This window comes from Argentina anserina, chromosome 4 (genome assembly GCF_933775445.1).
Source record: "Argentina anserina chromosome 4, drPotAnse1.1, whole genome shotgun sequence".
Taxonomy (NCBI): Eukaryota; Viridiplantae; Streptophyta; class Magnoliopsida; order Rosales; family Rosaceae; genus Argentina; species Argentina anserina.
Genome location: NC_065875.1, coordinates 24,759,761 through 24,785,987, shown reverse-complemented (window position 1 = coordinate 24,785,987; position 26,227 = coordinate 24,759,761). Strand labels below are relative to the sequence as shown.

General features: G+C 38.9%; 7 protein-coding genes across 8 annotated transcripts; 3 read left to right on the top strand and 4 right to left on the bottom strand.

The window, feature by feature from the left end:
- Nucleotides 1–323: 323 nt before the first annotated feature.
- LOC126791407 (uncharacterized) lies at nucleotides 324–2,319 on the bottom strand. The gene is made up of 8 exons (XM_050517856.1): nucleotides 2,086–2,319; nucleotides 1,903–1,985; nucleotides 1,742–1,825; nucleotides 1,567–1,642; nucleotides 1,416–1,488; nucleotides 1,247–1,320; nucleotides 848–941; nucleotides 324–591 (listed from the first exon to the last, which is right to left on the bottom strand). The coding sequence occupies exons 1-8, from the start codon at nucleotides 2,312–2,314 to the stop codon at nucleotides 525–527; spliced, it is 780 nt and encodes a 259-aa protein (XP_050373813.1). The 5' UTR covers nucleotides 2,315–2,319; the 3' UTR covers nucleotides 324–524.
- A 566-nt stretch (nucleotides 2,320–2,885) lies between these two features.
- Nucleotides 2,886–5,635, bottom strand: LOC126791448 (probable hexosyltransferase MUCI70). The gene is made up of 8 exons (XM_050517901.1): nucleotides 5,502–5,635; nucleotides 5,182–5,411; nucleotides 4,965–5,087; nucleotides 4,512–4,867; nucleotides 4,044–4,255; nucleotides 3,679–3,935; nucleotides 3,400–3,578; nucleotides 2,886–3,149 (listed from the first exon to the last, which is right to left on the bottom strand). The coding sequence occupies exons 2-8, from the start codon at nucleotides 5,369–5,371 to the stop codon at nucleotides 3,078–3,080; spliced, it is 1,389 nt and encodes a 462-aa protein (XP_050373858.1). The 5' UTR covers nucleotides 5,372–5,411; nucleotides 5,502–5,635; the 3' UTR covers nucleotides 2,886–3,077.
- Nucleotides 5,636–6,502: 867 nt separating this feature from the next.
- LOC126791124 (uncharacterized) lies at nucleotides 6,503–9,936 on the top strand. Of its 2 annotated transcripts, XM_050517529.1 has the most exons (9): nucleotides 6,503–6,628; nucleotides 6,923–7,045; nucleotides 7,265–7,462; nucleotides 7,731–7,812; nucleotides 7,919–8,064; nucleotides 8,500–8,613; nucleotides 8,756–8,887; nucleotides 9,341–9,454; nucleotides 9,564–9,936. In XM_050517529.1, the coding sequence occupies exons 1-9, from the start codon at nucleotides 6,575–6,577 to the stop codon at nucleotides 9,612–9,614; spliced, it is 1,014 nt and encodes a 337-aa protein (XP_050373486.1). In that variant the 5' UTR covers nucleotides 6,503–6,574; the 3' UTR covers nucleotides 9,615–9,936. The 2 variants fall into 2 exon arrangements, with proteins under 2 accessions (XP_050373486.1, XP_050373487.1); XM_050517530.1 differs by lacking the exons at nucleotides 9,341–9,454; nucleotides 9,564–9,936 and adding an exon at nucleotides 9,143–9,244.
- Nucleotides 9,937–10,195: 259 nt separating this feature from the next.
- Nucleotides 10,196–12,497, top strand: LOC126791399 (origin of replication complex subunit 6). Its single transcript, XM_050517849.1, has 10 exons — nucleotides 10,196–10,337; nucleotides 10,421–10,467; nucleotides 10,566–10,670; nucleotides 10,780–10,860; nucleotides 11,057–11,168; nucleotides 11,256–11,318; nucleotides 11,416–11,503; nucleotides 11,621–11,691; nucleotides 11,976–12,072; nucleotides 12,161–12,497. Exons 1-10 carry the CDS (start codon nucleotides 10,218–10,220, stop codon nucleotides 12,241–12,243), a joined length of 867 nt encoding a protein of 288 aa, XP_050373806.1. The 5' UTR covers nucleotides 10,196–10,217; the 3' UTR covers nucleotides 12,244–12,497.
- A 643-nt stretch (nucleotides 12,498–13,140) lies between these two features.
- LOC126790239 (sphinganine C4-monooxygenase 1) lies at nucleotides 13,141–15,752 on the top strand. Its single transcript, XM_050516402.1, has 2 exons — nucleotides 13,141–13,651; nucleotides 14,779–15,752. The coding sequence occupies exons 1-2, from the start codon at nucleotides 13,430–13,432 to the stop codon at nucleotides 15,328–15,330; spliced, it is 774 nt and encodes a 257-aa protein (XP_050372359.1). The 5' UTR covers nucleotides 13,141–13,429; the 3' UTR covers nucleotides 15,331–15,752.
- A 1,726-nt stretch (nucleotides 15,753–17,478) lies between these two features.
- LOC126792846 (protein PHYTOCHROME KINASE SUBSTRATE 1) lies at nucleotides 17,479–20,335 on the bottom strand. Its single transcript, XM_050519324.1, has one exon. The coding sequence runs from the start codon at nucleotides 19,187–19,189 to the stop codon at nucleotides 17,711–17,713; it is 1,479 nt and encodes a 492-aa protein (XP_050375281.1). The 5' UTR covers nucleotides 19,190–20,335; the 3' UTR covers nucleotides 17,479–17,710.
- Nucleotides 20,336–20,625: 290 nt separating this feature from the next.
- Nucleotides 20,626–25,012, bottom strand: LOC126792845 (probable methyltransferase PMT2). The gene is made up of 7 exons (XM_050519322.1): nucleotides 24,744–25,012; nucleotides 23,671–24,316; nucleotides 23,338–23,548; nucleotides 22,915–23,209; nucleotides 22,293–22,664; nucleotides 21,831–21,908; nucleotides 20,626–21,124 (listed from the first exon to the last, which is right to left on the bottom strand). Exons 2-7 carry the CDS (start codon nucleotides 24,307–24,309, stop codon nucleotides 20,899–20,901), a joined length of 1,821 nt encoding a protein of 606 aa, XP_050375279.1. The 5' UTR covers nucleotides 24,310–24,316; nucleotides 24,744–25,012; the 3' UTR covers nucleotides 20,626–20,898.
- Nucleotides 25,013–26,227: the final 1,215 nt, after the last annotated feature.

The following is a 26,227-nucleotide window of genomic DNA, read 5'->3' as shown; positions in this document are numbered from 1 at the left end:
ATTACTATGAATATGAAATGACTCGTGATGTAGTAACGACACAGAATTGAATAACCATATTCTTTTATTTCCTGTTTATCGTTTACAGATGAGTTCTCTGATACGGAGTAGAGGTTGTCCAAGTATTAACTCGTTTTTAGATAACAATAACCTCCATCGAAATACTGGTTTTCTTTCTCCTCTCCCTTTTGGCCACATTCTCACTTATCTCATAGACTTAAATTTATCATACATGAAGCTGTGAAGAACAAAAGTCTAGAGCAGGGATTCAATCACATTTCTATAAGCAAGGCAGCTGAAATATCGTAATAAATCACTAAACGGCTGGAATTTTGTAATAAACCACTAAACAGCTGGTAATTTGAACATTAATCAACCTTCTGAGGCCGATCAATGTTATTTTACATAGATTCTGGAAGATAAATCCCACTTGTGTAATACCCGAAAATGAGTAGTATTTAAGGTATAGACTGGACAACATTACAAACAACAAACACATTCCGGCACCTATTATCCTTTGAAAGCTATGACTCTGAAATAAGTATTCTCGTTTGAATGTCAGAGAATGTCTTCACCTCCTTTCCCCATAACCTGCTTATTCAAATAAAGTGGTAACTAAAGTATCAACCATATCAGAAAGTAAGTGCTAATTTTGTAAGCTAGCTCCTTATGTACCGCAAAATCAATGAAACATCCTAATTAACATATAAACCAGGCATATGATCAAAAATGCAGTGAGCCATCTTTTTATCTGACTCCGAAAGGATTTTATATCTACTTAATATGAATCTTCATCAAAGAGCATCAGATAAGGATGGTCACGTGTTTAAGTGCTAAGGACTCTTACCAGCAATTGATTCCAACAGCATTGGCCCCAACCTTATCTGCTTTTTCGTCGTCGCCAACATGTACTGCCCTGCTAGCATCCGCGTGAGTTTGATCTGTAAATATTCAAGAATTTTCAAGACAGATTCCAATGTATACTCTAGCATTATAGCAAGTCTAGAGCAATAAATCATGATTTCAATGGTAATACTGTTGATTCTGCAGGTTATCTTGTCAAAACATGTTGAGCAACAATCACTGAGTTTAAGAAAAAAGAGACTTCTGATGGAAAGCATTGGAAAAAAAAGAAAAAGAAACAGATGAATGCACAGTTCATACCAACAGGTATAAGTCTTACTAATTTAATACAACACTAAGTAGTTTTTGAGTCAAACTCTGAATATGGTGGTTCCATACATACCTAAAGCAGCTTTAAATATGCTCGCATCTGGTTTTTCAGAACCAACCTCGGAAGAAATGATAACAGCATCAAACCTGCAAACAAAGCAAACACAAAAGACACTTAATTTCTGCTCCCCGTGTAACAATTAGCAACCAGAATAAACAAGGTACGATGCTCAGTTTCTCACAAATGCAACACATTCAGCTCCTCAAGCAACTTCCTCAAGCGGGAATCAAAATTCGACACAACAGCAAGCTTAACTGTGTTTCCAAACAATGTAGTTACAGTAAGAAATTACAACACAACAAGAATAGTCCTTGTAGTACTGATGAGCTAACCTCCAGCATCCTTGAGAAGTAGCATTGTCTCATAAGCTCCATCCGGTAATTTCCACGAATCACCTTTAGCATAGTACTGATCATAAATGTACCAACCAAACTCATCATTCATTCCAAACCTCTCTATGCTCATCCCAATCATGAGGTATACAAATGCATCATTAAATTAATGTACCTGATAGACGTGTTCGAAATAATCAACATCAGAACAACCAGTGGCTTCGGAAACAACTAACTTCCAAAACGGCCTCCCATCTCCCTAATCATCAACACACACAAAAGAGTGAGTCTTACAATTTTAAATGAACCAGAAAAAATGTAAGAAACAAATATGACCTGGTATCGGAGCTTTTGAGGCCAAGGAGCAGAGAAAGCTCTTCTGAAACCTTGTTTGATTTCAGCCGGAGTTGCAGTGACACCTATGTATATGTACAACAGGGTTCAAAGTTTAAACTTAAGTTGTGTTGTATCAAGTTGTCGATCAATTGGGAATTGAAAGATTGAGGCATTGAAACGCACCGTATTGGGCTCCTATGGAGGCGTAAACGTCTTCGACGGGCTTGGCCAACTGCAACAGAGTTCCTCCGGCGTCCAACAGCAATGCGTCGTAGGCTCTGCGCGGCGATCGGAGGGCGTGGCCGGAACGGATTGGCGTTGAAGAGAAGCGCATGTGGGGTTTGCGGTGAAGGGGTTTAAGGGTTCTCAAGAGAGCCGTGGTGTGAGAGCATTTGATCAAGCATTTCTCCATTTCCGTCTTTCGTGTTGTCTCGTATGTCCAGCTCGGTCTGGCGAGTCCTTTATATATATATAGTCTCTGTAACTCTTTTAAGTAACAAATCACCGAAAACAATACTACTCGACGTCTCCATTTATTTTAAAAATGCGGTAACATAATTGTGAGATCGGTACTCTTTTAGTTGCACACTTTTAGTACCATCTACGCTAGTGTTGTTGCATCCCAGTGGTATATATAAAGAAATTGCGGAGATAGATAAAAAATTGCGAACTCAATGGGATTGTTCTTCAAGAAAGCATATGATGACAGTGCATCATCTTGTTTCCAATGATTCATAGTTTGGTACTTTCGGATCATAAGAGTAATCTTAGCACCGAAAGATCTTGAAAGACCGTTCCACAAAACACTGCCGTGATTGCTCTTTACAGCATTAGCAGGCCTCAGTTGGTTTCTTCTTCAAGTTGCTGAAAGTTTGAACCCCCAAATATTATTCAACAATTAAACACAACATTTATACAGTGACACCAAGTTTTATAACCAAAAAAGACTCATTCAATTGTCAGATCAGCTACCGTATCATAAAACGAACCAAATCTATAATTTGTTAGTTTCTAACCCTTCTTTCATGAAAATTAGAAAGTTGGGTTTGAAAGAGAATTCCTAGAGGAAACTAAGCCTCAAAGATATATGCATTTTCAGCCACTACAAAATTGGAAACCACCAATGTGTTGTGATTTTGAGGGATAATTAAAGTAACCACTCTTGCTCATAACTTTCAATCAACAGGTGGAGTAGAAAGCTCTGCCCTATGCCGGAATAGCTTTGTTAGTGCTCTGCGCTCACAATCCTGGAAAACATGGACAGTAAGAAATTAGTTCAAACAATGACCTCAACACTGACAACAAATTTTGATTCAACTTCAAATGAAGTCTATACGTATGATAAAAAAACCTAACATATGCACGTCTATGAGCACAATTGCCTGCAATAAGTATATAGGATACTTCATTGCATCAAAGAAAACAGCGGAGATATAATATAACAACTAACAGAAGTATATGTAATAATTTTTCTATATTGCTAAAACTTTCCAGTACCTTGAACATATTTAGGTAGAATGGTCTATCTGGGTTCATTCTCCTCAATTTTAAGAAAGTATATGCAAAGCTTAGCTGATCACGGGAGGTAAAACGGTCAACTTCATTAAACCAAAGGCATGAAAATAAATTCGACATAGGTGTATGTGCACGGACAATAAATGAACCTTCTGGAACATCTGCAAGGTAAATGGCACACCAAATCAGCATATAATTTGGTTGATCTCTGTTAAAGGAACGCACTATCTTTACAAGTAACAAAATGTCAATAACACGCACAACTTGGAAGAGGAGTATTTGGGTCTGTAGGGTCAAACTTGATGAGGCCATCAGACTGGTAGAATTTGAACTGCTCATCAATTTTTATGTGATTATACTTATTGAGACGCTTATTTTGGAGCACTTCCTCCCAAACACAATGCCGATCATAGTGATTGGAAATGGCAAATTCTGATTTTGCTTGCCATAAAAAGTGTTCAATAATCTGCATTGGGTCAGTATTTAGTCGTAACTTGCTGTCAACCCAAATGGAATACCTGTAAACACGAATAAAAAGAGCAGGGAAGTGCGTTAAAAACTTAATCAGAATTGAGCAAGCCAAAACATCACCAAAACCGCGCGCTAGATCATGGTGCAAGTATTACCATGATGAGGGGAAAAGGCGATGTGACAGAAGTTTAGGCACCTTTCCAGTTCTGCGCATATCTGCATATGGTAGGTTCTTCACTATAACAATCCTCCACAAGCCAATATATCCTGTGTCATCAGGAACATGCCCCTCTGATGATATTTTTGTCAGGGTTTCTTCATCCATAAACATTACAAAACAAACATTTTTCTTGGAGTAGTCACTGATCTGCAGATATGGATACAATATCAACACTGAAGGAAAGCAAGTTCGCAAAATCTTTTAATATCAAAACAAAGCACCACCGTACTCATTGATAAACATTATACTTGCAACAATCACTTTCATACCTTCATCTATGAATATATCTGTACAAAACTAAGGGTCTTAACAAAAGAAGTTAAGAAAGAGACCAAAAACCTACTTAATCAAATGCCATACGAAATGAGGAACAGAGAAGTTTGATAAGGAGCAGCACATTTACCTTTTTTCTTGCAGGCCTTCTTAGAAAATCAGAGCTCCCAAAAATGCAAGAAGATACTGCAACCTTACAATCATTCATATATGCCCTGTCCTTCATATCAATATCAAATCCACTGGTCGAGGACCCTGAAGGCCCTCTGACAAATCCGCAATGAAGAGTCTGATTTACGGCATAAAAGGACCGCTCTCTTTCATCAAGGGTCGGATGCCCTCCAAAACTAGGTGCATATATACCATTAGTAGAAAGCCTTTCCTCTTGCTCTATGTAATCTAGCGAAAACTGCGTGAAGTTCATAACTTCCCTAGGTTCCTTAAAATAATCTACTGATTCCTTTAACCCAATCTCGCAAGGAAAATCTGAACCAAACAAAGGGATGTCACTTTATGTGTGTCATATACTCATATCATCCAATTCCAAACTCCAGATGTAAAAATAACACAAAGGAGCACTCACATTTCTTACGATGCTTGCTTCCACCATCTCGCGGCGGAGATTCTTTCTTCACTGAAACATTCACACCAACAGACGGCAAAGTTTCATGCTTTACTGAGCTATCAGAAGTTTGTTCAATCTTAGCTACAATGAGTAAAAGAAAATGAACACCATTAGTTATACTGTACCACATACGTAACAGTACGGAAATGTATCATCAGCTAATATGTGTGCATACCTGGAGATAACATAACGAGGCCAAAGAAGAGGAAGTAGAGCAGAAAGATCGCTGCAAAGACAAAAACCCAGAGCGAGAATTGGAGTATAGAAATGCGACTGAATCTTCTTCCTCTACGAACAAGGCGAGGAGTATCATGCTCACTTTGACCAAGATACCTGAGAACCGCGCCGATCACACCTCTTCTCATCTCTCCAAACCCAGAAATTCATTACCGAGCCTCAGTAAATCTGCCAACAAATTCGATTCTAGTCTGTTTAGAACAAATGTTTGGATTCATGATATAATTGTAGAGATGTGTGAGGGATAAGGGTACGTACATTTTGAGACGGGAGCATTGTGGCGTCAGAATGGTCTGTTTAGCCGGTCGGAGATCTGACGGGGAAAGAGTGGCAAAGTGGGGAAAGACACAAACATGATCTCTGTCGGTGATGATAGAGAAGCTCCCAGTTTAGTTTTTTATTTTTCTTTTTACTGGACACCCGATTTTCTTTCCCACGGTTAATTTATTAACTATTAATATTTAACTTCCAATAAAAAAAATATTAAAATTTAACAATTTAGAAAAAATTAAAAAAATATTAACTCAAAAAAAGAAAAACATATAATAAAATTCTGCTAATGAATGTTCGATGAGTTGTTAGTTTCAACTTTCAAACGAAAATACGTAAATCTAACGTTTACATTCACTTGAAAAGTTTTAGTCGTCTTCTTTCATTTTCATTTGCTTGAATGTTTGATAAGTTGATAGTTTCAAACGAAAGTACGTAGATCTAATGGTCACATCTACTTAAAAGTTTTAGTCGTATTCTTTTATTTTCATATGATACAATTCAATTTCATACTTAATAATATAAGAAAAGCACACAATAAATAGTGTCATTGAATATTTTTATTCATTCAAATGTATATAAATTTCAAGTTCGTTCGAACTTATCTTAAATATTCTCTCTATTAAGAGTTTTAAGTAAAGCGGTCAGACCATTAAATTAGTCTGACTATGTAATAGCTTACTGTGAAATAAATTAGTTTAAAATAAAAAAAATACACTTTCAAATCTTTCATACCGGTTAATGTGCATTTTATGTAATGACATATCACAAAAGTTCGTACTTTTTTATTTTCCAATGATGAAAGGAGTAATTTTTTGTTCTTACTTTTTTACTGTCAAATTATTTACTGTCGAATGATAAACAATTTAACATTTAGCAAATACGGTAAAACATTTCTCTAGCAGCCTCACCACTGAGGGCATAGACCCATAGTTTCACGGGGCAGTGGAAAACGGCGTCGTATGCTCTTTGAGTTAGTCTGGAGTCTGGACTTCATAGAAGTCTGGAGTGTACATAACAAGGGACACAGTATCTGCGGCAGCGGCGAAAGACAAGCAACCATGGCGACAGAACTGGAAGAACTAGTGGGCTTTCTATCTTCTCCATCTCCAAATGTAAGCAACTTTCATTCTCATCTATACCCACCCCCTTAACTTGCTTACAAAAACCCACCACAGTATATAAAGTCTCAGGCTTTAATTCCAATGGGACTTAACTTTCTGGTGAATGTTCTGGCTTAGTATCATCTCGTCTGCATATTTGAGTTACTAGTATTATTGAACTCCTTTAATTTGAGCATATGTGGTTGATATAAGCATGTAATTGGATTTAGATTATTTGCAATATAATAGAATGCAATTTTGATTCATGGTAGTGGATAGTTGGCTAACAGTTTCATGTTTATATAGTTGAAAAAGGCTGCTGTTGATATTGTTCATGGATTAACCGGGTCTGAAGATGGCTTGAAGTCGCTTGCCAATCATGCAGACATTCTCCTGCCGCCATTATCTCGGCTCTTAGGTGGAAACAAGGTGTTGTAATTTTTTTGGCAACTTCTTCCTGCAATTGTTTTATAAACTTTTAAATTTGATCACTGCGCAATGATGCAGAAAGTGCATGGAATTTGGGTTTTTGATGTCCAATTTTTCTAACAGATGCCACTGCGTAGACCTCTACTCATTTGCACTTATTGTTAGCATTGTCCACTGTATAATGTTTTGAATGAAAACAATTGGTTTGATATTTTCCAGGAGGTCTCAGAACCTGCAGCAGTAGCTCTTGTTAATCTTTCCCAAAGGTCGGCTGTAGCAGCAAAGATGGTTGACATGGGATTGATTAACCTGGCTATGGACCTTTTATTTAAGTCAGAGCCTAATATTAGCCGGCTGTTGGTGATGCTTTTAGTTAATCTCACACAATTTGAAAGTGGTACCGCTTCCATACTCCAGGTGTGTTTATACTCCTTTGTTCATATTCTGATAGATTCCCAAGACATTAGCATAAATAAAGATGATATTGTATCAACGTTATCCCCTCCTTCTCTTCTACTGGAGAAATTCCAGTATATTTGTATGCTAATATTGCCTTATGGTTATATGAAACAATGCATTTTTTGAAGTCATATATATACATAAATTGGTAATGTAAATATATCAATTCTGTTTTATTCTGTTCTGTGACTTGAAACATTAAATGGAAACTATGTTTTTGTTTTAGTCCGGAGATGAGAAAATGCAAGGGCTCTATGTTATGAAGCTTGTGAGATCATTCTGTAGATCCACCTCTGGTGAAGATACCGGTGTGTTGTTTCTTCTATAAGTTTGTTTCGCTCTTCTTTGTGTACTTGGTACATGATGGTGAAATGTTTATAATTGCTTTGATATCTTTTGTTTCACATGTATCAGAAGATCCATTTGAACATGTTGGGTCTATACTTGTGAACATCTCAAAGAAAGAAGCAGGCAGGAAACTTTTACTGGACCCTAAGCGTGGCCTTCTGAAGCAGATTATTAGACAGTATGACTCTTCTAGCCCGTTGAGAAGGAAAGGGGTATGTAAAATTGATCACCTAAATTAATTATGATAAGGAACTTTGCATTCTTTTGATGTAGTGGAACAAGTATCATTTACCTTCTGAATATTAATTGTTACCGTAAACAATTTCTATATGACTTGGCCCGAGTTGAATCAACCAAGCTAAAGGTGAAGTAGCTCTAGTACACCAGACAACATTATGATTTGAGGAGGTGTGTGTGGAGAAACTGTAATTAAGTATTGTGTACAATCATATTTTACCGTTAGGACAGCTATCATTTAAATGTTTGATTGCTATATAATGAATTGGGCTTTTTGAATGCTTCGATATCATCAACTATCATACACAGATTACTGTGGTCAAAGTTGAGCAGCCAATCATGGTGCCAATATAGCTAAGGAAGTGTACATAGCCACTGCACCTATTTTCTAATGATTTGTTTGTTCACAGGTCTCTGGAACTATTCGTAACTGTTGTTTTGAAGCTGATAGCGAGCTTCAGAATTTGCTTTTGATTTCAGAGTTTCTCTGGCCAGCTTTGCTTCTGCCTGTTGCTGGTAACAAGGTAAGTAGGTAACCTAAGCACCTTCTTCTTGAGTTTAGAACTGTTTTATCAATTGGATGGAGCAGTGTGTAACTGTTTCTTTCTGCTACTTTTTAATTTTTCATTTCATATCCTCTTCTATTGAAATGGTAATGGTGCCCAGATTTACAGTCAGCAAGATAGATCGAAAATGCCACTTGAGGTTAGTAGTGCTCTTTCAATTGAGCGTGAGCCAGTTGATGATCCTGAAATTCGTGCTGAAGCCCTGGAGGCAATATACATGATCACATTACAGGTAACTAACTACCAGTTCATTTGGCTTCTTTTCCAAGGGTGCTCTGCATGCCATAAGTTCTATCCTGATTTGTTTTATTAGTGAATGGTATGTGGCTTCATCTTTTTAAATTCATAAACAGACATGTGATATCAATGGAATGTGATTTACTAACAAAGGGAAAAATCTATACTACAAGTGTTTTTGGATGAATTGCGTAAATGCCGATACATTTGTGGAGGGCTTTCTGTGACATCTGCCTGTTATGCTCTATAGATAAGATGTATAATAAAGAATGAGAACATCTTCATTGTCGGGGATAACTGGATAAGTAAGGTGTTTTCTAAAAAAATCAAGCTTTAGTTTCCTTTTCATGCTTTGTGTCTATCTTTATTTTAGTTTTGATCTATCATGGATAATATAGTTTCCCAGGTTCTCTATAATTGTCTCATCTATGGCTTTCTCCCCTTCCAGGAGGCAGGTCTAAGAGCCTTTTGGTCTGTCAATGGACCAAGAATAATACAAGTAGGTTACGAAGACGAGGAAGATCCTAAAGTAATGGAAGCATATGAGCAACTTGGCTCCTTGGTATGTACCCGCACACATTAACACAAGCCTTTCTCCACTTCCATTCTATCATTTATTGGTCTTTTTCCTCCAGAACTAATCGTGCTGCCGCCTCTCATTGGTTTACCAGTTGATCAATAGCAGCGGGACAGAAGAACCAGCAATTGAGACATCGAATTAGCAGCACAGAAGCTTCAATTTTGATCCACTGTACCTGCCGCAGGTTCTCAGTGATGGCATTCCAACTCAAACCAATGTCTTTAAACATCTTCAATATGGCCTGACGGCGTGACCTTCCTCCCTGTCCGAACAGTTGCTCAGCAGAAGCATTGCGAATTATGCATTGAAATTCAATAGTTATGTTCGGAGGAAAAGAAACAGCGTCGTTTTCACATTGAAAGTAGATCAGCCTTGCGCTTTGTATGAATCCTTAAAAGTTACTATGTTAGGTTACCATGAACACTGAAATTTACTTCTATCGAATCGTCGAACTCTTTCACCATGATACCAAATTACCAATCCACAAGTGATAACTAGTTTGCTATAAACATGCCATAACAACCTCTGAAACTCACAAAATTACAAAATTACCCTCGGAGAAAAATGACGACGTCAATTTATAACATGCAGGGCGCCAAAAGGTAACCGGGAAATCTCAGCGAGCGCGAAAGCTTGTAAATTGAGTTCCCGCCTTTTGGCGGCGTCGGCATATATGGCCTATGATTCACAGCCCCTCTTCTCTATTCTCAGATCCCCTAAACCACACAAATCTCCCCAAACGTAAATGGATCTCTCAGACATAGCCAAGAAGCTTGACCTCTCCGACTCCAAGCAAGTCGTCCGCAGAGCCGCCGAACTCCGCCGCCTCTGCGACATTCAGTTCGATTCTTCCGTCATCGGCGTCGTAAGTTTCATCCCATCTCATTTCAATCCTAACCATAATGTGGGAAACTGGCTACTTAAAATTTGTGGGTGTAATTTTTGCAGGGCGAGGTGTGCAAGGCAGTGATCTGCTTAGAAATAGCAGCGACAAGGTACATTTTGATTCAACAGTTTCTCACATTTGTTCGGGTTTTTGAGATTTAAGGTTGCTGTTTGATTTTGGGTTTAATGTGGTCGGGTGGTTTTATAGGTCGGGGATTTTGTTTGATCGGCACAAGGCGGTAAAGGTTAGTGGGATGTCGGAGAAGGCTTACACTAGATCCTTTAATTCATTGCAGAACGGCCTCGGCGTCAAGTGGGTTTTTGATTTCTTTTTTTTGCTTGTTTCGATTTGCGGTGTGGGGTTGAAATTAAGTGGGTACTGATGATTGGATTGGATTGGACTGTGTGTTGTGGTGTTGCAGGAATAAATTGGATGTTAGAGAATTGGCGATTCAGTTTGGGTGTGTTCGGATCATTCCTTTTGTCCAAAAGGGTTTGTCGCTGTAAGTTTTGATTTTGTTTTGCAATGTGGCTTTGTACCACTGCAGTTTTCAGTGTATACATTATAGGGTTGCATATTACACTAGTATGTTCCTTGGAGTTATATTTTGGTATTTGGGTGTGGAAATTGATTTTTTTTTTTGCTATTGGTAATGTTGTCTGGTATGGAAATTGAGTATTTACACTTTTGTGTTTCAGTTACAAGACTCGGTTTCTGGCATCATTGTTGCCTTCGCGGCGGGCAGGCGCTGACTTCACTCGGCCTGTGTTTGTAGCTGTAGCATTCTATTTGTGTGCAAAGAAACAGAAGGTATACTGTGATTGATTTCTGTTTTCACACAATTCAGGGACCGGAAGAGTGGTGACATTTACTAATTATAACCTGCGTGTTTTACAGCTAAAAGTAGACAAGATTAAATTAATTGAGCTCAGTGGTACTTCTGAAGCTGAATTCTCTTCGGTAAGGAAACTTTTTAATGCAGCAGTCTCATATTGCAAACTGTAATGTTATGTATAGTCTTTACTTATGTACAAGTGTTCGTGATTTTGTTCGACAGGTTTCTGTTTCTATGAAGGACTTGTGCTTTGATGTTTTTGGGACCGAAAAGGAAAAGAAAGATCCCAAGGATATCAAGGGGAACCGAGGTAGGTGTCTGCTGCTGACTTTTACTTGAAACTTTATCTAGAAGATTGTTGATAAAAGATTCTCATTGTCAAGTTTCAATTGACTTAGCGCATCTTTTCTTGTTCATTTCCCTGCAGAACTTCTTGATGTTTTGCCAGAAAAAAGGAAACTTGAGGATGGTGGTTATTCATCTGATGAAGGATGTGAGGTACTAAGAATGTAATTCTAGTTTATTTGCCCCCCCTATGCAGGAATTCATTGTGATTGCATAGTCCCAACAATTTGTACTTGTGTAGAGTCTGTTTGGTTTAGTCTAATTGTGATACCTTGTCACAGTTAACTGATCTTTGAATGCTTGTGAGATATGTTCTCCTGTCCTGAATTCTAATTGGGTCATAATGTACTATTTTAAGTTAATAGCCTCTAGACTACGCCTCATTAGTTACAACTGAATTTTGATGCTGAAACTACAACTGTTTAATGCACTTGCAGCCTTCAATGTATAAAAAACGCAAAACAATGGACAAGCAGGCGTATGAGAGTTGGAAGAAAACTGTTGTTGCATCCAATAAACAAACCAAGGCAAAAGGTTTGAAGGCATTTCGTTGTTTCATATCTTCTTCACAAGTTATCAATGCACATTGAGCTAACCTAATTGTTCTCTCTTTCTATCTCAGTTCTTTCCAAGCGCACCACACAAATCGGCCTAAGCTTCTTTCTGAAGAAAGCACCTGATACTCAGAATTTGGGGGCTACTTAGTACACATATTTCTCTTCTTTTGTCCAACAATGAAGGACATACTTCATAAAGAAAAACAAAAAGAAAAAAGAACAGATTCTGTAATCCCCATTTTGTGAAATCTCTACAGCTATTGCAAGTTTACAACTGACAATGTGTATGGAACTGAAGTTTCATCTTTCATTTCAGCCCTTTTGGGTAATGAAATTATACAACTAGTACCCCAAATGCATTCATGTGACTTCAGAACTTGGCAACAGTCTTGCATTGATGATTTCCTGTCACTCTAATTGTGATTATCATATCAGTTCTTTGACATTTTTTTACGTTGGTGGCGTTTATTTAATAAGATGATGAAATGAGTCGTAAATTACCAAATATTACACATTAGCTTATATTGGCTCTACAAGCTTAAATTGACAGGTGAGAGATGAATGACACAAACTAACCTAGCAGTTAGTTGCTTCAAGTTTTGATGTCATAGATTGAGGAGCTGGAAACAAAATATCTGTTAGGACATTGAACAGATGAACAATACCTGGGTACAAGGCTGACACGTCACGAGGGTATTTCCATTATTTCCCCCTCAACGTCGACTTGTCCTAAGAGGCTAAGAGATTAAAAAATCTTAATCGAGTCAAACTCGGCGTCCTTTTTTTATCCGTCACAACTCGAAAAACAACCAAAAAGGTCGATCCAAAGCACCAATCCTCTGCGGACACAACATCCTAGTTGGCTTCTCCTTAGCCAGCGCATCCCAGATCCCCGCCTCTCCTGAACCTCCGCGTGTCACCGCACATGTTCTAGAATGAATTTGCGCACACCGGAATCTAGCCTCCCACGATGGAACCACTGTTTGAAGGTGTGTGATATTTTCTGGGTCTTCTTCTTCTTCCATCATTGGTTTCCTTCTCATTATTAATATTCCAAAACCAAAGCCTACACCTTTTTTGTCTTTGAAAAATCCAAACTTGACCTACTTTCATGGTCTTTAACCCGATCCCAGTTTCTCATTTCAGTCATAGTTTGGAAAGGAGAAGCCTTTAACTAGTTTAGGGTTAGGTTTCTTTTGTCTTTGGATACCCAAAAGAAGAAGGGGAAGGAATCACCACCACCCAAATCATCTGATATGCTTTTTGGGTTCACTAGTTGATCAAAGTTTGAGTCTTTTTGTGTGTTTGGGGGTGTTGTTTTAGATATATCAAAGATGGGATTTGAGGTTTCTGATGAGCTATTGGGAACTGTCGTCCCAGTTTTGGTATATTGGGTATATTCTGGGATTTATGTGTTGATGGATTCGTTTGACGAGTATCGACTTCACACCAGGAAAGATGAGGATGAGAAGAATTTGGTGACTAAGAGAACCGTGGTGAAAGGTGTTCTTCTTCAGCAAACCATTCAGGCTGTTGTTGCTATCATTTTGTTCACGGTACATGTTTTACTTCAGCTCTTTTCCTTTTTCTGCAAAAGAATAGAATTATGTAATTAATGTGATGGTTGGATGGATTAGGAAAGTTTAGCTGTTTCTTTGGGTTGTTGTTACTGTTTTTTGAGGTAGTGAATTGAGATACTGGTGCTGAGTTTATGTTTGTGATTAATTTAGCTTATATGGTACTGAAACTGCTAGATAGAAGCTTGGATTTTTGGATTATGTTTGAGCACATATTTTGATAGGTTGTTGGGATGATGTTGTAGCCTGTAGGAGTTGAGAGTTGGTATGTTGTGATATTAGAACAGCTTTACAGGTTGACTTTGTCCTTTCAATTACAGTGATGAACTGAATTTAAGTTTCTAGTTATTATTGATCCCTAACTTATTATCTTCTTTTCGGTGATGCATAACTTATCTAATCAACTGAGCTTTAGGCCTTCAGTGTCTCAATGTATGTCATGATAAAATGAGAAAACACTGTGATAGCTCAAAGTAATCAGCATTACGCTGTTGGTGCACTTCATGTACCTTTAAGCAATGTGTACGTTTACTTTAGTGTTGTAGTAGTTTAGTCCTAGTGAGTGTCATTAGGTGCAGGAATTTAGGTTTGTTGTGTCTTTTGCAGTATACTTGTCTCGGCTTCCCTGATGATGATATTCATTATTGTCCAGGAGGATATTAGTAAAAGAGATAGGAAAATTATTCTATTTATCTTCACTTGCTCTTCATGATGACCAGCTGACTGATGGCTGAGATTTAGTTGAATAGTTATGCTGCTATTTGACAAAAGAAAATAAAAATTATCAGTAACTATGATAGGTAGAATTCTCATTTTGTTTAAGTTCCAAATATGTAGTTGAAGAGAATCAAAACTATGACTGTTTCAATGATGTGGGGATAATAACATGGTAGTTTTGTTTCTGCTGCATCTGAAGTTGTTTACATCATTACCACCCTCTCAAGTCCCAACTCTGCACGTTTTCCAACTCCTAATGCTAGTTACTTTTGTTTTACATTGTAAATTCGAATTCATACCTGATGCCTCATCTGTTCTAAAACATCATGCTAATTTGCCACATCTTAATATGCAGACTATTATTTATCGTTGATTTTGTAATTGTGCAGGTGACAGGAGATGATGGTGCATCTGCAGATGTGAAGCATTCTTTCATTGATCTAGCAAGACAATTTGTTACTGCAATGTTAGTTTTGGATACCTGGCAATACTTTATGCACAGATACATGCATCACAACAAGTTCTTATACAAGCATATCCATTCTCAACATCACAGGCTTGTTGTGCCCTATGCATTTGGAGCTCTTTACAATCACCCTGTAGAGGGTCTTCTCCTTGATACGATTGGTGGGGCCTTATCTTTTCTCCTCTCTGGTATGTCTCCTCGAGCCTCCATTTTCTTCTTCTCCTTTGCCACCATCAAGACAGTAGACGATCACTGTGGATTATGGCTTCCCGGGAACCTCTTTCATGTACTATTCAGAAACAATACTGCTTACCATGACGTTCACCATCAGCTCTATGGAAACAAGTATAACTTCTCACAGCCGTTCTTTGTGATGTGGGATAGAATACTTGGTACCTATATGCCGTACTCATTGGAGAAGAGAACAGGTGGGGGTTTTGAAGTGCGACCTGTAAAAGAAGTGAAGGAGATTTGATTCTTACTGAGGAACACGAATGCCCTCTACGGCTCTACCTGTAAAAGAAGTGGAGGAGATCTGATTTTTACGAGGAACACGAATGCACTCGAATCGATTGTACCAGTATTATTCTTTTCCTCTCAGGGAACCACCGAACCACACTGCTTATATTTTGTATATACATATATGATGTTGTGCCTTATTCTTTTGAGTTCCTTCTTGAAGATTGAGTGTTAAAACTTACCATGTTGAACGGAGAATTCTTGTACCGATAGTAGCTCTCGTGGTTTCAGTCGTGCCAGGCTATGTTGTTATGAAGTTCATTTGTTTTTGGATCTGATATGGAACAACTGCCATTTTTACTTGTTTGTCCAAATTCCTGTACATAATTCGTATTCTATTTGGTGAAGATAATGCAGCTTTTGTGGGTTTTTGTTCAATTTTGGAGACCATCATCAGTGGAGAACTAATCGAAAAATTCCCTTTAGCACTATGAAGTATGAGCAAACCTTCTACAGTTCAGTTACCATGAAATCCTAAACACCATTCTCTAAGCAACCGACACCTTTTGTATTCTTTTTTCATATGCATGTCATTTCAGAGTTTCAACTTGGTAAAGTGGTCCACAATCTTACCCCGATGTTATACTCAAGACGGGGGTGCCTGTTACCTAACAAGATGATTTGCTATACAATTTTGGATACTCTTGTCTCTGATCTAATGTAACACTTGCTCCATCTACAAGTTTGGCACAACTTAATTCACTTTCATTCATTTATTTCATTACCATTTATGGCGCAGCGGCTTCCTCCTTTCTGAGTTACACACCATCATCATCATCATCCTTGCACATAGCTATCAAATTAGCTGTAGTCTTCTCGTGGCAATATGTCATGGTTCGTAAAACTTGTATATCTTCGCTCGCATTTCACATCATGGCTCACCACTCATGAGAACAAAATCGGAATGTCTCTACAGCTACTTGTTACGAAGAACTTGCTGATAGAAACTCTTATCTGCTTAACTCTTCACAATTATCAGAGCATTAGTATATGAAAACGAAACCAAAATGATAATTCCCTCATCGTTTTCTGAGTTCCTTTCAGCTAGTTCCTTTCCACAATGGCGGTCCAGACTAATGAAAATTTGATTATATAAAGGTTCATATCTTTGTCACTGAATCAATCAGTAAGGTGGCTCAGACTTCAGAGTGATGGGAGAAGTCTGCTTATCTTTATGGAGTTATGGTTAAAGATTGAAATGCTTGTGAATATTTCAGTGGCAACGTGTCGTACGTTTTGGATGACATTCCTTGCTTTAAAATTAAAAGCTGGTCATCAAATAGCATCAAAATATTGATGGTATTATTTACAAGACTTTGGAGCTTTATTAAGTTCATGCTACAATACATGTAAGACCCTTCTGGCCTCTTCACAGTTGAACGTTCTTTTTAGAACGTATCGAATCTTTCAAGCCCCAGAGAGGGGCCATAACTATGATACTTTATGTGATTGGTTTCTTGAGCTGAAAAACAAAGTTATCCTATCCACTACAATCAGATCATCAATGTTGATGGGGAGCTTTTTCTGGTAATACAACTGAGGTGGATGCAAATTCATCTGCTTCAACAAAAATAGTTACATGTATAATAGTAACATAATGATAAATGCTTATGTTACTGTCATCTTTTTATGGGGGTCGAATTTGGGATCTACTCTTGGCCGTGTACAATCTGAAGAAGTCGATAATTGACTATCTAGAACTCTGTATTAGATGTCACCCGTGGAATGTGGTCCTCAAAGGTAATATAGACAAAATATTTGACAACTGGATCATGTTAGGTTCCAGTTTTAGTTACATTTTTTGAAGCATTCAAAGTGGGATGTTTTGTGGCCTTAAGTTTATGTCCACAAAAATACAAGAACAAAATAGCTAGATTTGTTGGATTCTTCTAAGGATGTCATGGAAGAGGAAGCAGTAGTAAGGTAAACTGTGTTGCTCTGCAGTTACACCAGCAACTTTCATGAAACAGCTTCATTCCTCTTTGATTTCAGAAAAGGGTTTGCCACAACTTGTAGTGTGAAATCAAGTTGAAGACAAAATTAGGTAGAGCCCTTATGAACAGAAATTGGATAAAATTTCATGTGTTTGAAACTTTTAACTGAGTCACTTCTGATGAGAAAAAATGATAAGGAAAAGGATGCAGCATCATGAAACTTATTAGTATTACATGCATTGAAACTTCGAGCTTAGTTACTTCTGATGAGTAAAAAGAGAGTTGCATAATGAACACTATTGAAGAAGCAACTCTTTGGAATTAATCAACCAGTATTGTGATCAAACATGGTGGGGAACAATTAATATGATCAAATACTAGCTTAAGAACTAGTCTAGATCCCTACTGCATGAACAAAAGATGAGAAGCATGTGGTGAACGTGCGCGAGGGAGCGACCGTGGAGCAAGTGCATGTTGCCCTTGTACTCTGGGGTCGAAACCTGTCAACTTAGAGGTTGTCTCAGCTTGAAACCTTGTTGATGGCATGAATGACATTTCTGGCTTGCGAGGCGTCATCTGTGGGTCAATAATGGTCTTCTGGTTGCATGGTCTGTGCGCATGTGTTGCCACTTTCACTGCTTTCTGGCTCTTGCAGCCTAGCAGAACAGTAGAACGGTGCCTAATTGGCACCATGCCTTTGCTCATTCTAGCTCCTTTGGCACTTGTGGTGTTGGTTGGACTTGGCCTGACAAAGTCTTCACAATCTGACATGGCAGAGCCGAAATCTGCAGCACTGGCAGTGGCCACACTCCACTCTATGCTTGCCTCACTCGGCGCATAACAATGTGTGGGGGTGGCACAACCATCTGATGCTTGCCTTGCCAGAAAAGGGTTGTTCTTCCCTGTGAGGCTCTCAATCTCAAACAGGTCTGAACTTGCATCACTGTCTGACTCATGAGTGTAGGTTCCACCTGATTTTGCTGCAGGAAACTCAGCATCCCAGGACAGCATAGTTAACCTTTTCTCAAGGCCTAAAGCCGTTTTCCTCTTTTCCAACACAGGAGAACCAAATACCTCTATAGACTTCCTCACTTTCTCATTTTCCATTTCTTGTAAGGTAGGAATCTTGATGGGCAAGTTACTCTCCGCTGCGGATTTTGAATCAGGGAATGCAAAACAATTTTCTCTGTTCAAACCAGTTCCCAACTTCTCGATCTTTTCGTTGTTCATTTTTATCTCCTCCTTCACCCATGAATCCGGTTGTTGCTTAATTTTGACTAGAGCTTCACTAACAAGGTCCAGACTTTGTTTAATGTGGGGTGTTGTGATCCCAGAGTTGGCACCATTCTGCTTGAAGCTGATCTCACCAGCATGCTCTTCATTAATATCAACAGAATTCTTATCATTACATGAACAACCAAGAGCTGCAAAGAAGCTCTTCCTCTGTGCCTTGTTGCTGCTTGTCTTGCTAGTCCTTTTCGGCTTTCTCGAACCACTTGTCAGCAGTGCACTCTGGCTGTTGCAACTTGCTTCTGAACGAACACTCGGAGTTCCATGCTGTTGTACCTTCAGCTTCATGTGATCTAGATTGACTCGCTGCTGCTGAACATAGAACTTCCTTGAGCTACACGTGCTGCCTGAACTTTTTGAGCTATTATCGTCCATCACTCCATTGAAGTACTTTTCAGCACCAAACACTCCAATTTCTTCCTCTTCTTCCTTCTTTCTAGTTCCCAAGCGCTTATGCTGATCTCCCTTGGAAGGACTGAGGTTCTGTTGGCCTGACTTCTGATCACCGAGTTTACGTAGAAAGGTTTCCTCATTAGTACCCAAGTATGAAGAAAACGAGGCGTCTCGGATGTTAGAGCTAACCATAGCCATGGAGAACTCGAACTATTTCGCAATAGATCAATGCAACAAAAAGAAGGCACCCAAAACAGAAATGAGAATCTGGTCTCTAGAGGCTGGGGAGAACCAGATAGGCCAGTAGCACAAAACTACAAAAGGAAAAAAATGAAAAAGACCCAACACTAGAAGCTTTGCAAGAGCAATCTCTGTTTGGTAAAGTAGTGATATCTTTCAGGTACTACTATGAAAGAAACCCAACATGAAGGAGCTAGGTTTAACTATTCAGGCTACAGAAAAAGAGCTAGAGGAGTTGCATAACTTGCATTGTAGAATTGATGATATATATCAAGAGTGGCTTAGATAAGAGATAAGGCCGGGTTGGAAATTGAGAAGTGTAGATGCATATGTTGGCTGATGCAATATGCAAAGATGTTAAAGCGTGTAGGGTCCTGTGTTTGTAAGCCTGATTGACCAGAATTGTCATTCTTTTTACAACAGCAAATTCATTAATACTTTCTTGACATGATCTGATTGACATTCCTATCAGCTTTGCCATACTACAGCATGTAATTTGGATCCATGTTCTCAATATTTGTGGATGTGGATTCATGATGCTCTAGATCTCAATCATTCATGTTAGGTGTGCAGACAATTGAATCATATAATAGTTGAGATTTGAGACTAAAACGAGGGATGACTAACTCACATAAGTATGTACGAACTGTCTTAATTTCGACACGACATTGTTTGCTCGTAAATCAGGACCGCACGATTCAACTCGCTTTGTACTAATCGATCGTGTTAAGTCTAAACTCACATTTTAAGAAAACAAACAAATTAGGTGCATGATCATATGAAGAGTAAGGTACATATAAGTCTTTTATTTATGTATCTGTTTGCTGTTGGGAAGGCTCTAGTTCATGACACAGAAATTCTGATTGAGCATGTACCAAACCTACTGATATTCCATCCGAATCTGAAGTCTGAACACCATTCTCTCAAAAAATAATACAGCATATGCATCATTGCATCGATAATTGGTTAACACAGCATGAAAAGATTGCAAACAAACGCTCTGCGATCTCGTTAGTTGCCTTCAGCAGTTTGATTGGACTTCAATCCAAACACTAAACTGAATGCCTTGCACATTATGAGGATAGCAGTATTACACGAAGACAATGTGCCCCTGCTTCAATTTCTAACCAACAGTACTCCTTCCATTCCAATCCATCACTGTCTATACATTAAGTTCGACGACATACCAGAAGTGTCTTTGCTTTCGAGAATTTTAGTCCACACAGTTTTCCATGAAATCCAAGACCTGTTCGAAAATCAAGTGGCCAGAATAAACCAGCTTCACAAGTTCAACCAGAGAAAAGCCAACGCAATTGCCTTTGGCTGTGAAATGTTACAAGGCTTGATACAAGTGCGCTAAACTGTAAAAAGATATTTTAAAAGCACACAATAAATCAAGACAAACTATAAAATGAATGATACTGTGAATAATACAGGCATTAGCTATGTAGATGATCTTAGCTTTGGCTAGTTATAAGTTTTACTACAAAGAAGCATGGTCAAAGATGATTAGCAATTATAGCTTTGTGCACACACCCTCCTCCCATGGAAGTGCTCGGCAGCAATACTGCTCACTGGAAAATTTCACATCCCGGTAGCGAATTGTAACAGAGACCATTGCCGTCTTAGAACCCTGCGAAGCTCCTCAAGGTTTAGTTTCGAGAATTTCATTGTGTGGATGTGGAGTTTCCAACCCAGTACTGCTTGACGGCAACCAATACCTTCTCTGGAACAAGGGGGCCATCTTCATGGTCCACCATTTTGGTGTCCCACCTCATCCCTCTAACAACCTTGTTCACCTTAATTAATACATCAACTTCATCGCGGAATATGACGGCACCTTCTGGCCTCAAAATCCGGTCCATCTCTAGCAGAATGTCTTCCAAATTGCATCTGCATATGTTTTAAGATAGAGCTGATGAATTGCAGAAGCAAAGGAAAGAATATGTAATTAAGTAGACATTGAAATTGGTCCATCAAAAAAGAATAGAATGAGTTTCTCTAATTGATATAGTTGGTTCTGCCAATCAGCACTGAATACGACAGGTTACAGATGCAAAAAGAATAATTCTACAACATCACAGTCACAATTTTAATACGAGATGTAGAAAAGTAGTTCGCATTCAAGTGTAAACTTCCTCGAAACTCAACTACAGTAACCACATTCAACACAGCAAACACGATGCCTTTGTATAATATTTAGGCATAATGCACACAAAAAATACTTTGGGGATTGTATGAAAATTCTACTAATATCTACTGTTTAGCGAACGTGTTCAACTTAACAAGGCAGGCCCATGACAGTCTGTAACAGACATCCCAGCCATGATGGTAGAGAGAGTCCAGATGGGAAAATGCTAAACTAGTTGAGTATCACAGGCTCAATGTAACCCTCCTACTATCAGCTTAACACTATTCACTGAGTTTGGAACCACAATAGCTGTAAGATAATATCCCATTCTGTACTAATTATCCCAAAAAAGATCCTCACAGGATTGTTTTACGGTTTTGCTTTTGGAGTACAAAAGTCCATGAACTTATCTTGTATGCTGTTTTGACATATACATAAGGAAACCTAAATACTAATGGATATACTTACTTGCCATCGTACAAACTGAAAACACCATGGGCGTGAATGAGGTCATACGTCCTTGGGTATGTGGAAAAACCCTCACACCTGAAATAGAAACAACACGGGCAGAAATGAAATTAGTAAAAGGGGGGCTTTGCTCCAGGACCTCAAGATTATTTAGCACATCATAGCAACACAAAACCCTGCGATAAAATTGAGTAATCCAGGAATATAAAGTGAAAAACTATATTTTAATATAAATTTTTCAGTTTTCATTCCAACATGTTTTCAAAAAGACCCAACACAAACTGTTAATTACACAATACACTTTCATTGATATGATCCAGCTGACAATATATAAGACTGGATATATTGAAAGCATGTACTCCAGAAACTTGGAAAGCATGTAATGTCACACAAAGCATTCTAAAAGATGATACCTTAGAGAAGCAAGTAGGCAAACAGGTAAGAAGAGTTCAGAATAGGTACCAGTCATGATAGATTCCAATCAATCCTCGCTCATAGACAACACCCAATGTATTTTTCTCAGCTATAGTGGGCAACACATTCATGACCCACAATTTTGGAGACGTGAGTTGTGCAGCAAAACCACCCAAACCAGCATTCATATCCATTACATTGCGATACCTTCCAGAGTCAAGTAATTTGTTGATTCTTTTATAAGCACTAACATGCTTCTTCCATTTTTTGTTATCTTCCAAGTAGGACTCGATAGAAACTCCAGGAACCGATCCACTAGCAATTCTAGGTGGTACAGCATGAAGCCTCTCTGGAAATGGCTTCAGTTCTTCAGAAACTTCGTCCGGATATGGAGTTATACATCCCTCCATTTTCTTGTACCTGATAACCACCATAAAAACCAAGATAAGAAAATAGAAGTGGTACATTAACTTAAACTGATGCAAAACTTAAATTTGAGCTTTTGTGGATCAACAAAACCTATGTGATAACACCTATACTATTTACATAGTAATTAGAAGCGGCAATTTGCCATCAGGGATGCTGGATTGCAATACATATCATTTTTCTGTAAAGATTTAAAGCTAGGATAATTTCTATCATTTTATTATCAATAAGTACAGTAATATACCAGACGTCATCTGCTTCATTAGAGCTGCAAAAGGTAGCTTGTGGATCATCCTGTCTGCTGCTGCATGAATCAGAAGAAACCCTCTTCTGCCAAATGGCTGTTTCACCCTTCTCGTACTTCTTCTCCCAGCAAAGAAGTTTAGCAGCTTCTTCAATCTTCCTCTGTTCCTCCTCAAGTTCCTCCCGAGGACGTTGCCATGATTTGTAGTTATTCTTCCAATTGATCGGGGGACCCGAAAGCACCCAATATCCTCCAGGCCTAAGGACTCGATCGACTTCCTTGAGATATTTTCCATCTGTACATAAGTTCAAGACTTTAATGAAACTGCTGTTTAGTATATATCAAAAACTGACCCTACGTATTAGGCCCTTTTTTTTTCTTTCACTAGTTCCTGACTCTTAATTTAGCATTTTGAATTCTTACCATTTATTCCCCACGGAATTAAGCAGCGAGAACAGTGAGCCATGTCAAAGGCTCTGGATGGATATGGCAGCTTTATTGTACCCAGAACACCAATTACTGCAGGCACACCTCTTTCCAGAGCAAATTGTACCTGTGCTTCATGTGAATCTCTTGGTGCAAATGACATGGCAATAACACCTCTACTCAACAGATATGCACCCCAACTGGCAACCTAAGAGAAGTAGCGTCATTGTTAACATCATATGGATCAAAAGACAATGTCAAATATTTTCTCATCAAAGAAAAGGAAAGTCACAGATTAAGAAACAGGTATATTGGGAGAAAGCGGCGTACCCCACAACCAGTGTCCAGCGCAGTTCTAACCGTACCATTCTCAATTGGTATCACAGAAGCCAGCTGATCGATATACTTATCTGCCCCTTGAGGAAACTGTGTTCCCCCACCAGGAAATCTAAATACATTACCCTCATATTGGATCCAGTTCTGGATAGCCTTCTCAACAGTCAAGCTCTTATACGGCGCATTTGCATAAGGCACATAGTCCCTGCTCTTCGGCCACGAGAACGGAGTCACATACCCCTTGGGTGCCGGAATGAGGCAATGCAGCTTCTCTGCCTCAGGAGGACAATGCCGCTCCCTGTAATTCATATCATCCCTAGGAAACGTCATTGCGCGCTTCTGATCCTGGCACGGCGTGTAATCAGTGTAACGAGGATGACAAGGTTCAAACACTTTGGGCGCCTCGGATCCAATCTTGCCAGCTCCACCGCCATGGTGGGACTCAAAACTCAAACTCGGTATCACACTGCAGTCAGCCTTGGTCTTAGTAACCTCTACAGCAATACTGTCGCCCTTGCCGAAGCCACTCCTCTGCCAAGCACCCAAAATGTAGAAAAAACAGCACAATCCAGCCACAATGAAAATCTGGACGGAGCCCCTGGTCCGGCCGTCGGCGTTAGTTTTCGCAGCCATCTGGAGCCTGCATAACCACAAAAACAAGCCCACTCCCACATCTCATCACCACAGAAAACCTCAACCTCCAAATCCATCACAAATCTATGTTCAAAACTACGCGAAACTCTTCATAACAAAGCAGTAACTTGGCACCACTACAATCACAGCATAAATTACTCCACAGGATCCAAAATTACCACAGTATCAGCATCCAACAGAATCAAAGCTTATACACTACGCATCAGATTAAAAAAAAGATTAACAGTCCGAATTAAAAACTGAAGCGTTCTTTCTAAGCAAGCAAGCTTTAGTATTAAAGAACTACGTGCGAAAGCTTAACAGAGTTCAAGAAGTGGAATCGAGCTCTAATTAGCGAAAGCCGAGAGTAATTAAAGCAGGTGATTAGTGAGTAAGCAGACAGTAAGTAACAAAGTAAGAATCAGATCGCTTACCAATGGCATAAGGCAGGCCCAGATCTACAAGATCTATCAGTATCAGAGAACCAGGAAAAAGGCAAAAGAAAGAGAGACCTCCCAGGCTTCAAAATTATGAGGGAAGTGGAGCGGAGGTGGTGTATATATAACTATAGTTTATATATTGTATATAACTATTGGAGTATTGCCGAGTGAAATGACGGTGCGACGTGTCGAGGAGGATCTGAGAAGGAGAGGTAGAGAGCTCTGAGGCTCTGTGATTCTGATGATCTGAAAATGATGAGGGGGGAATATGGGAATTTGGACTGTCACGCCATTTTTCTTTTTTTCTTTTTTTCTTTTTTTATTAAGTGGAAAATTGGAAGATTAATAACGTGTGCCGTGTGACCGTGTGTTGTATGGAATACGACAATACGACATGAGATCACGGTCTCGTCCCGTAGTTAATGGAACCTTATTAATTTGGTGGGCCAGATCTAAGTACCCGCGCTTTGGTACGCAGACTCGGAGAATACCCATGTATGTGTTTTTGGGGTTTTTACTTTAAAACGCGGGTACTTTCTCTTAATTAACTACATTTCACTCCATTTTGAAGATACTAGCTGACTGGCTGACTGTGGCTCAATCAGAATGATTAAGAATAAATAACGAATCAATGTTCCGAGTTATTTTGACCAGGAAAATAAGGTTATATTGTACGCCTAAACTCTTATCGACTCGAATACATAGAGTGTTTGTTGGTGCTTGTAAATGAATTGAGTTTAATTGGAGCTCATATCTAGCTAGAGCTTTAACAAGGTTGAACAGAGATTACATATGAGTGTAGTCCTAGAACATATTTGAGTTGATTTAAGAATCGTAGGAGCATAGGAATGATAGGATGACTTAAGATCCCTTTCTCTCACCAAAAATGACCAACAATCTTTTCCCATTAACGCCGAGTAAGATCCGGACTTGGTTGATTCACTTGATTGAAAGTAATAGAAAACCTATAATGGTGGTGGGCCGGTTCCTGACGAGAGATGTCGGGGCGGGACCCACACGGCGACTGAGGCAATTATTTCCATTTTTGCAATGGGCGATATCAGATCTAATTGACATCACGGCCCATACCTGGCCCATACTAGTATTTTCTTTTTTTACCTCTTTTGAAACCATGTCGACAACCCACCCAAATATAGTATTGGATTCAAACATCGATTGAAAAATGCTCCCATCGGTACGTTGGGAGTTGGGACACATTTTTTGGCTACTTGAACAACTGAAGTTATGTTGGACACCACGCTTCATTAGGCAATAACCACTATTTCTAGATCTATTGATTACGTTTTAGGTATGACAAATGACATATCTTGGTTGGGTGCTATTTAACAAACCAACGGACTGTCGGGGTCAATGGCAGCATGAAGCAAGGTATCATAACACAGTATACTACACTTCAACATTGTTACCAACTTACCTTACTCGTAAGGATTATATTAGTGCATCGAGTTCCGTATTAA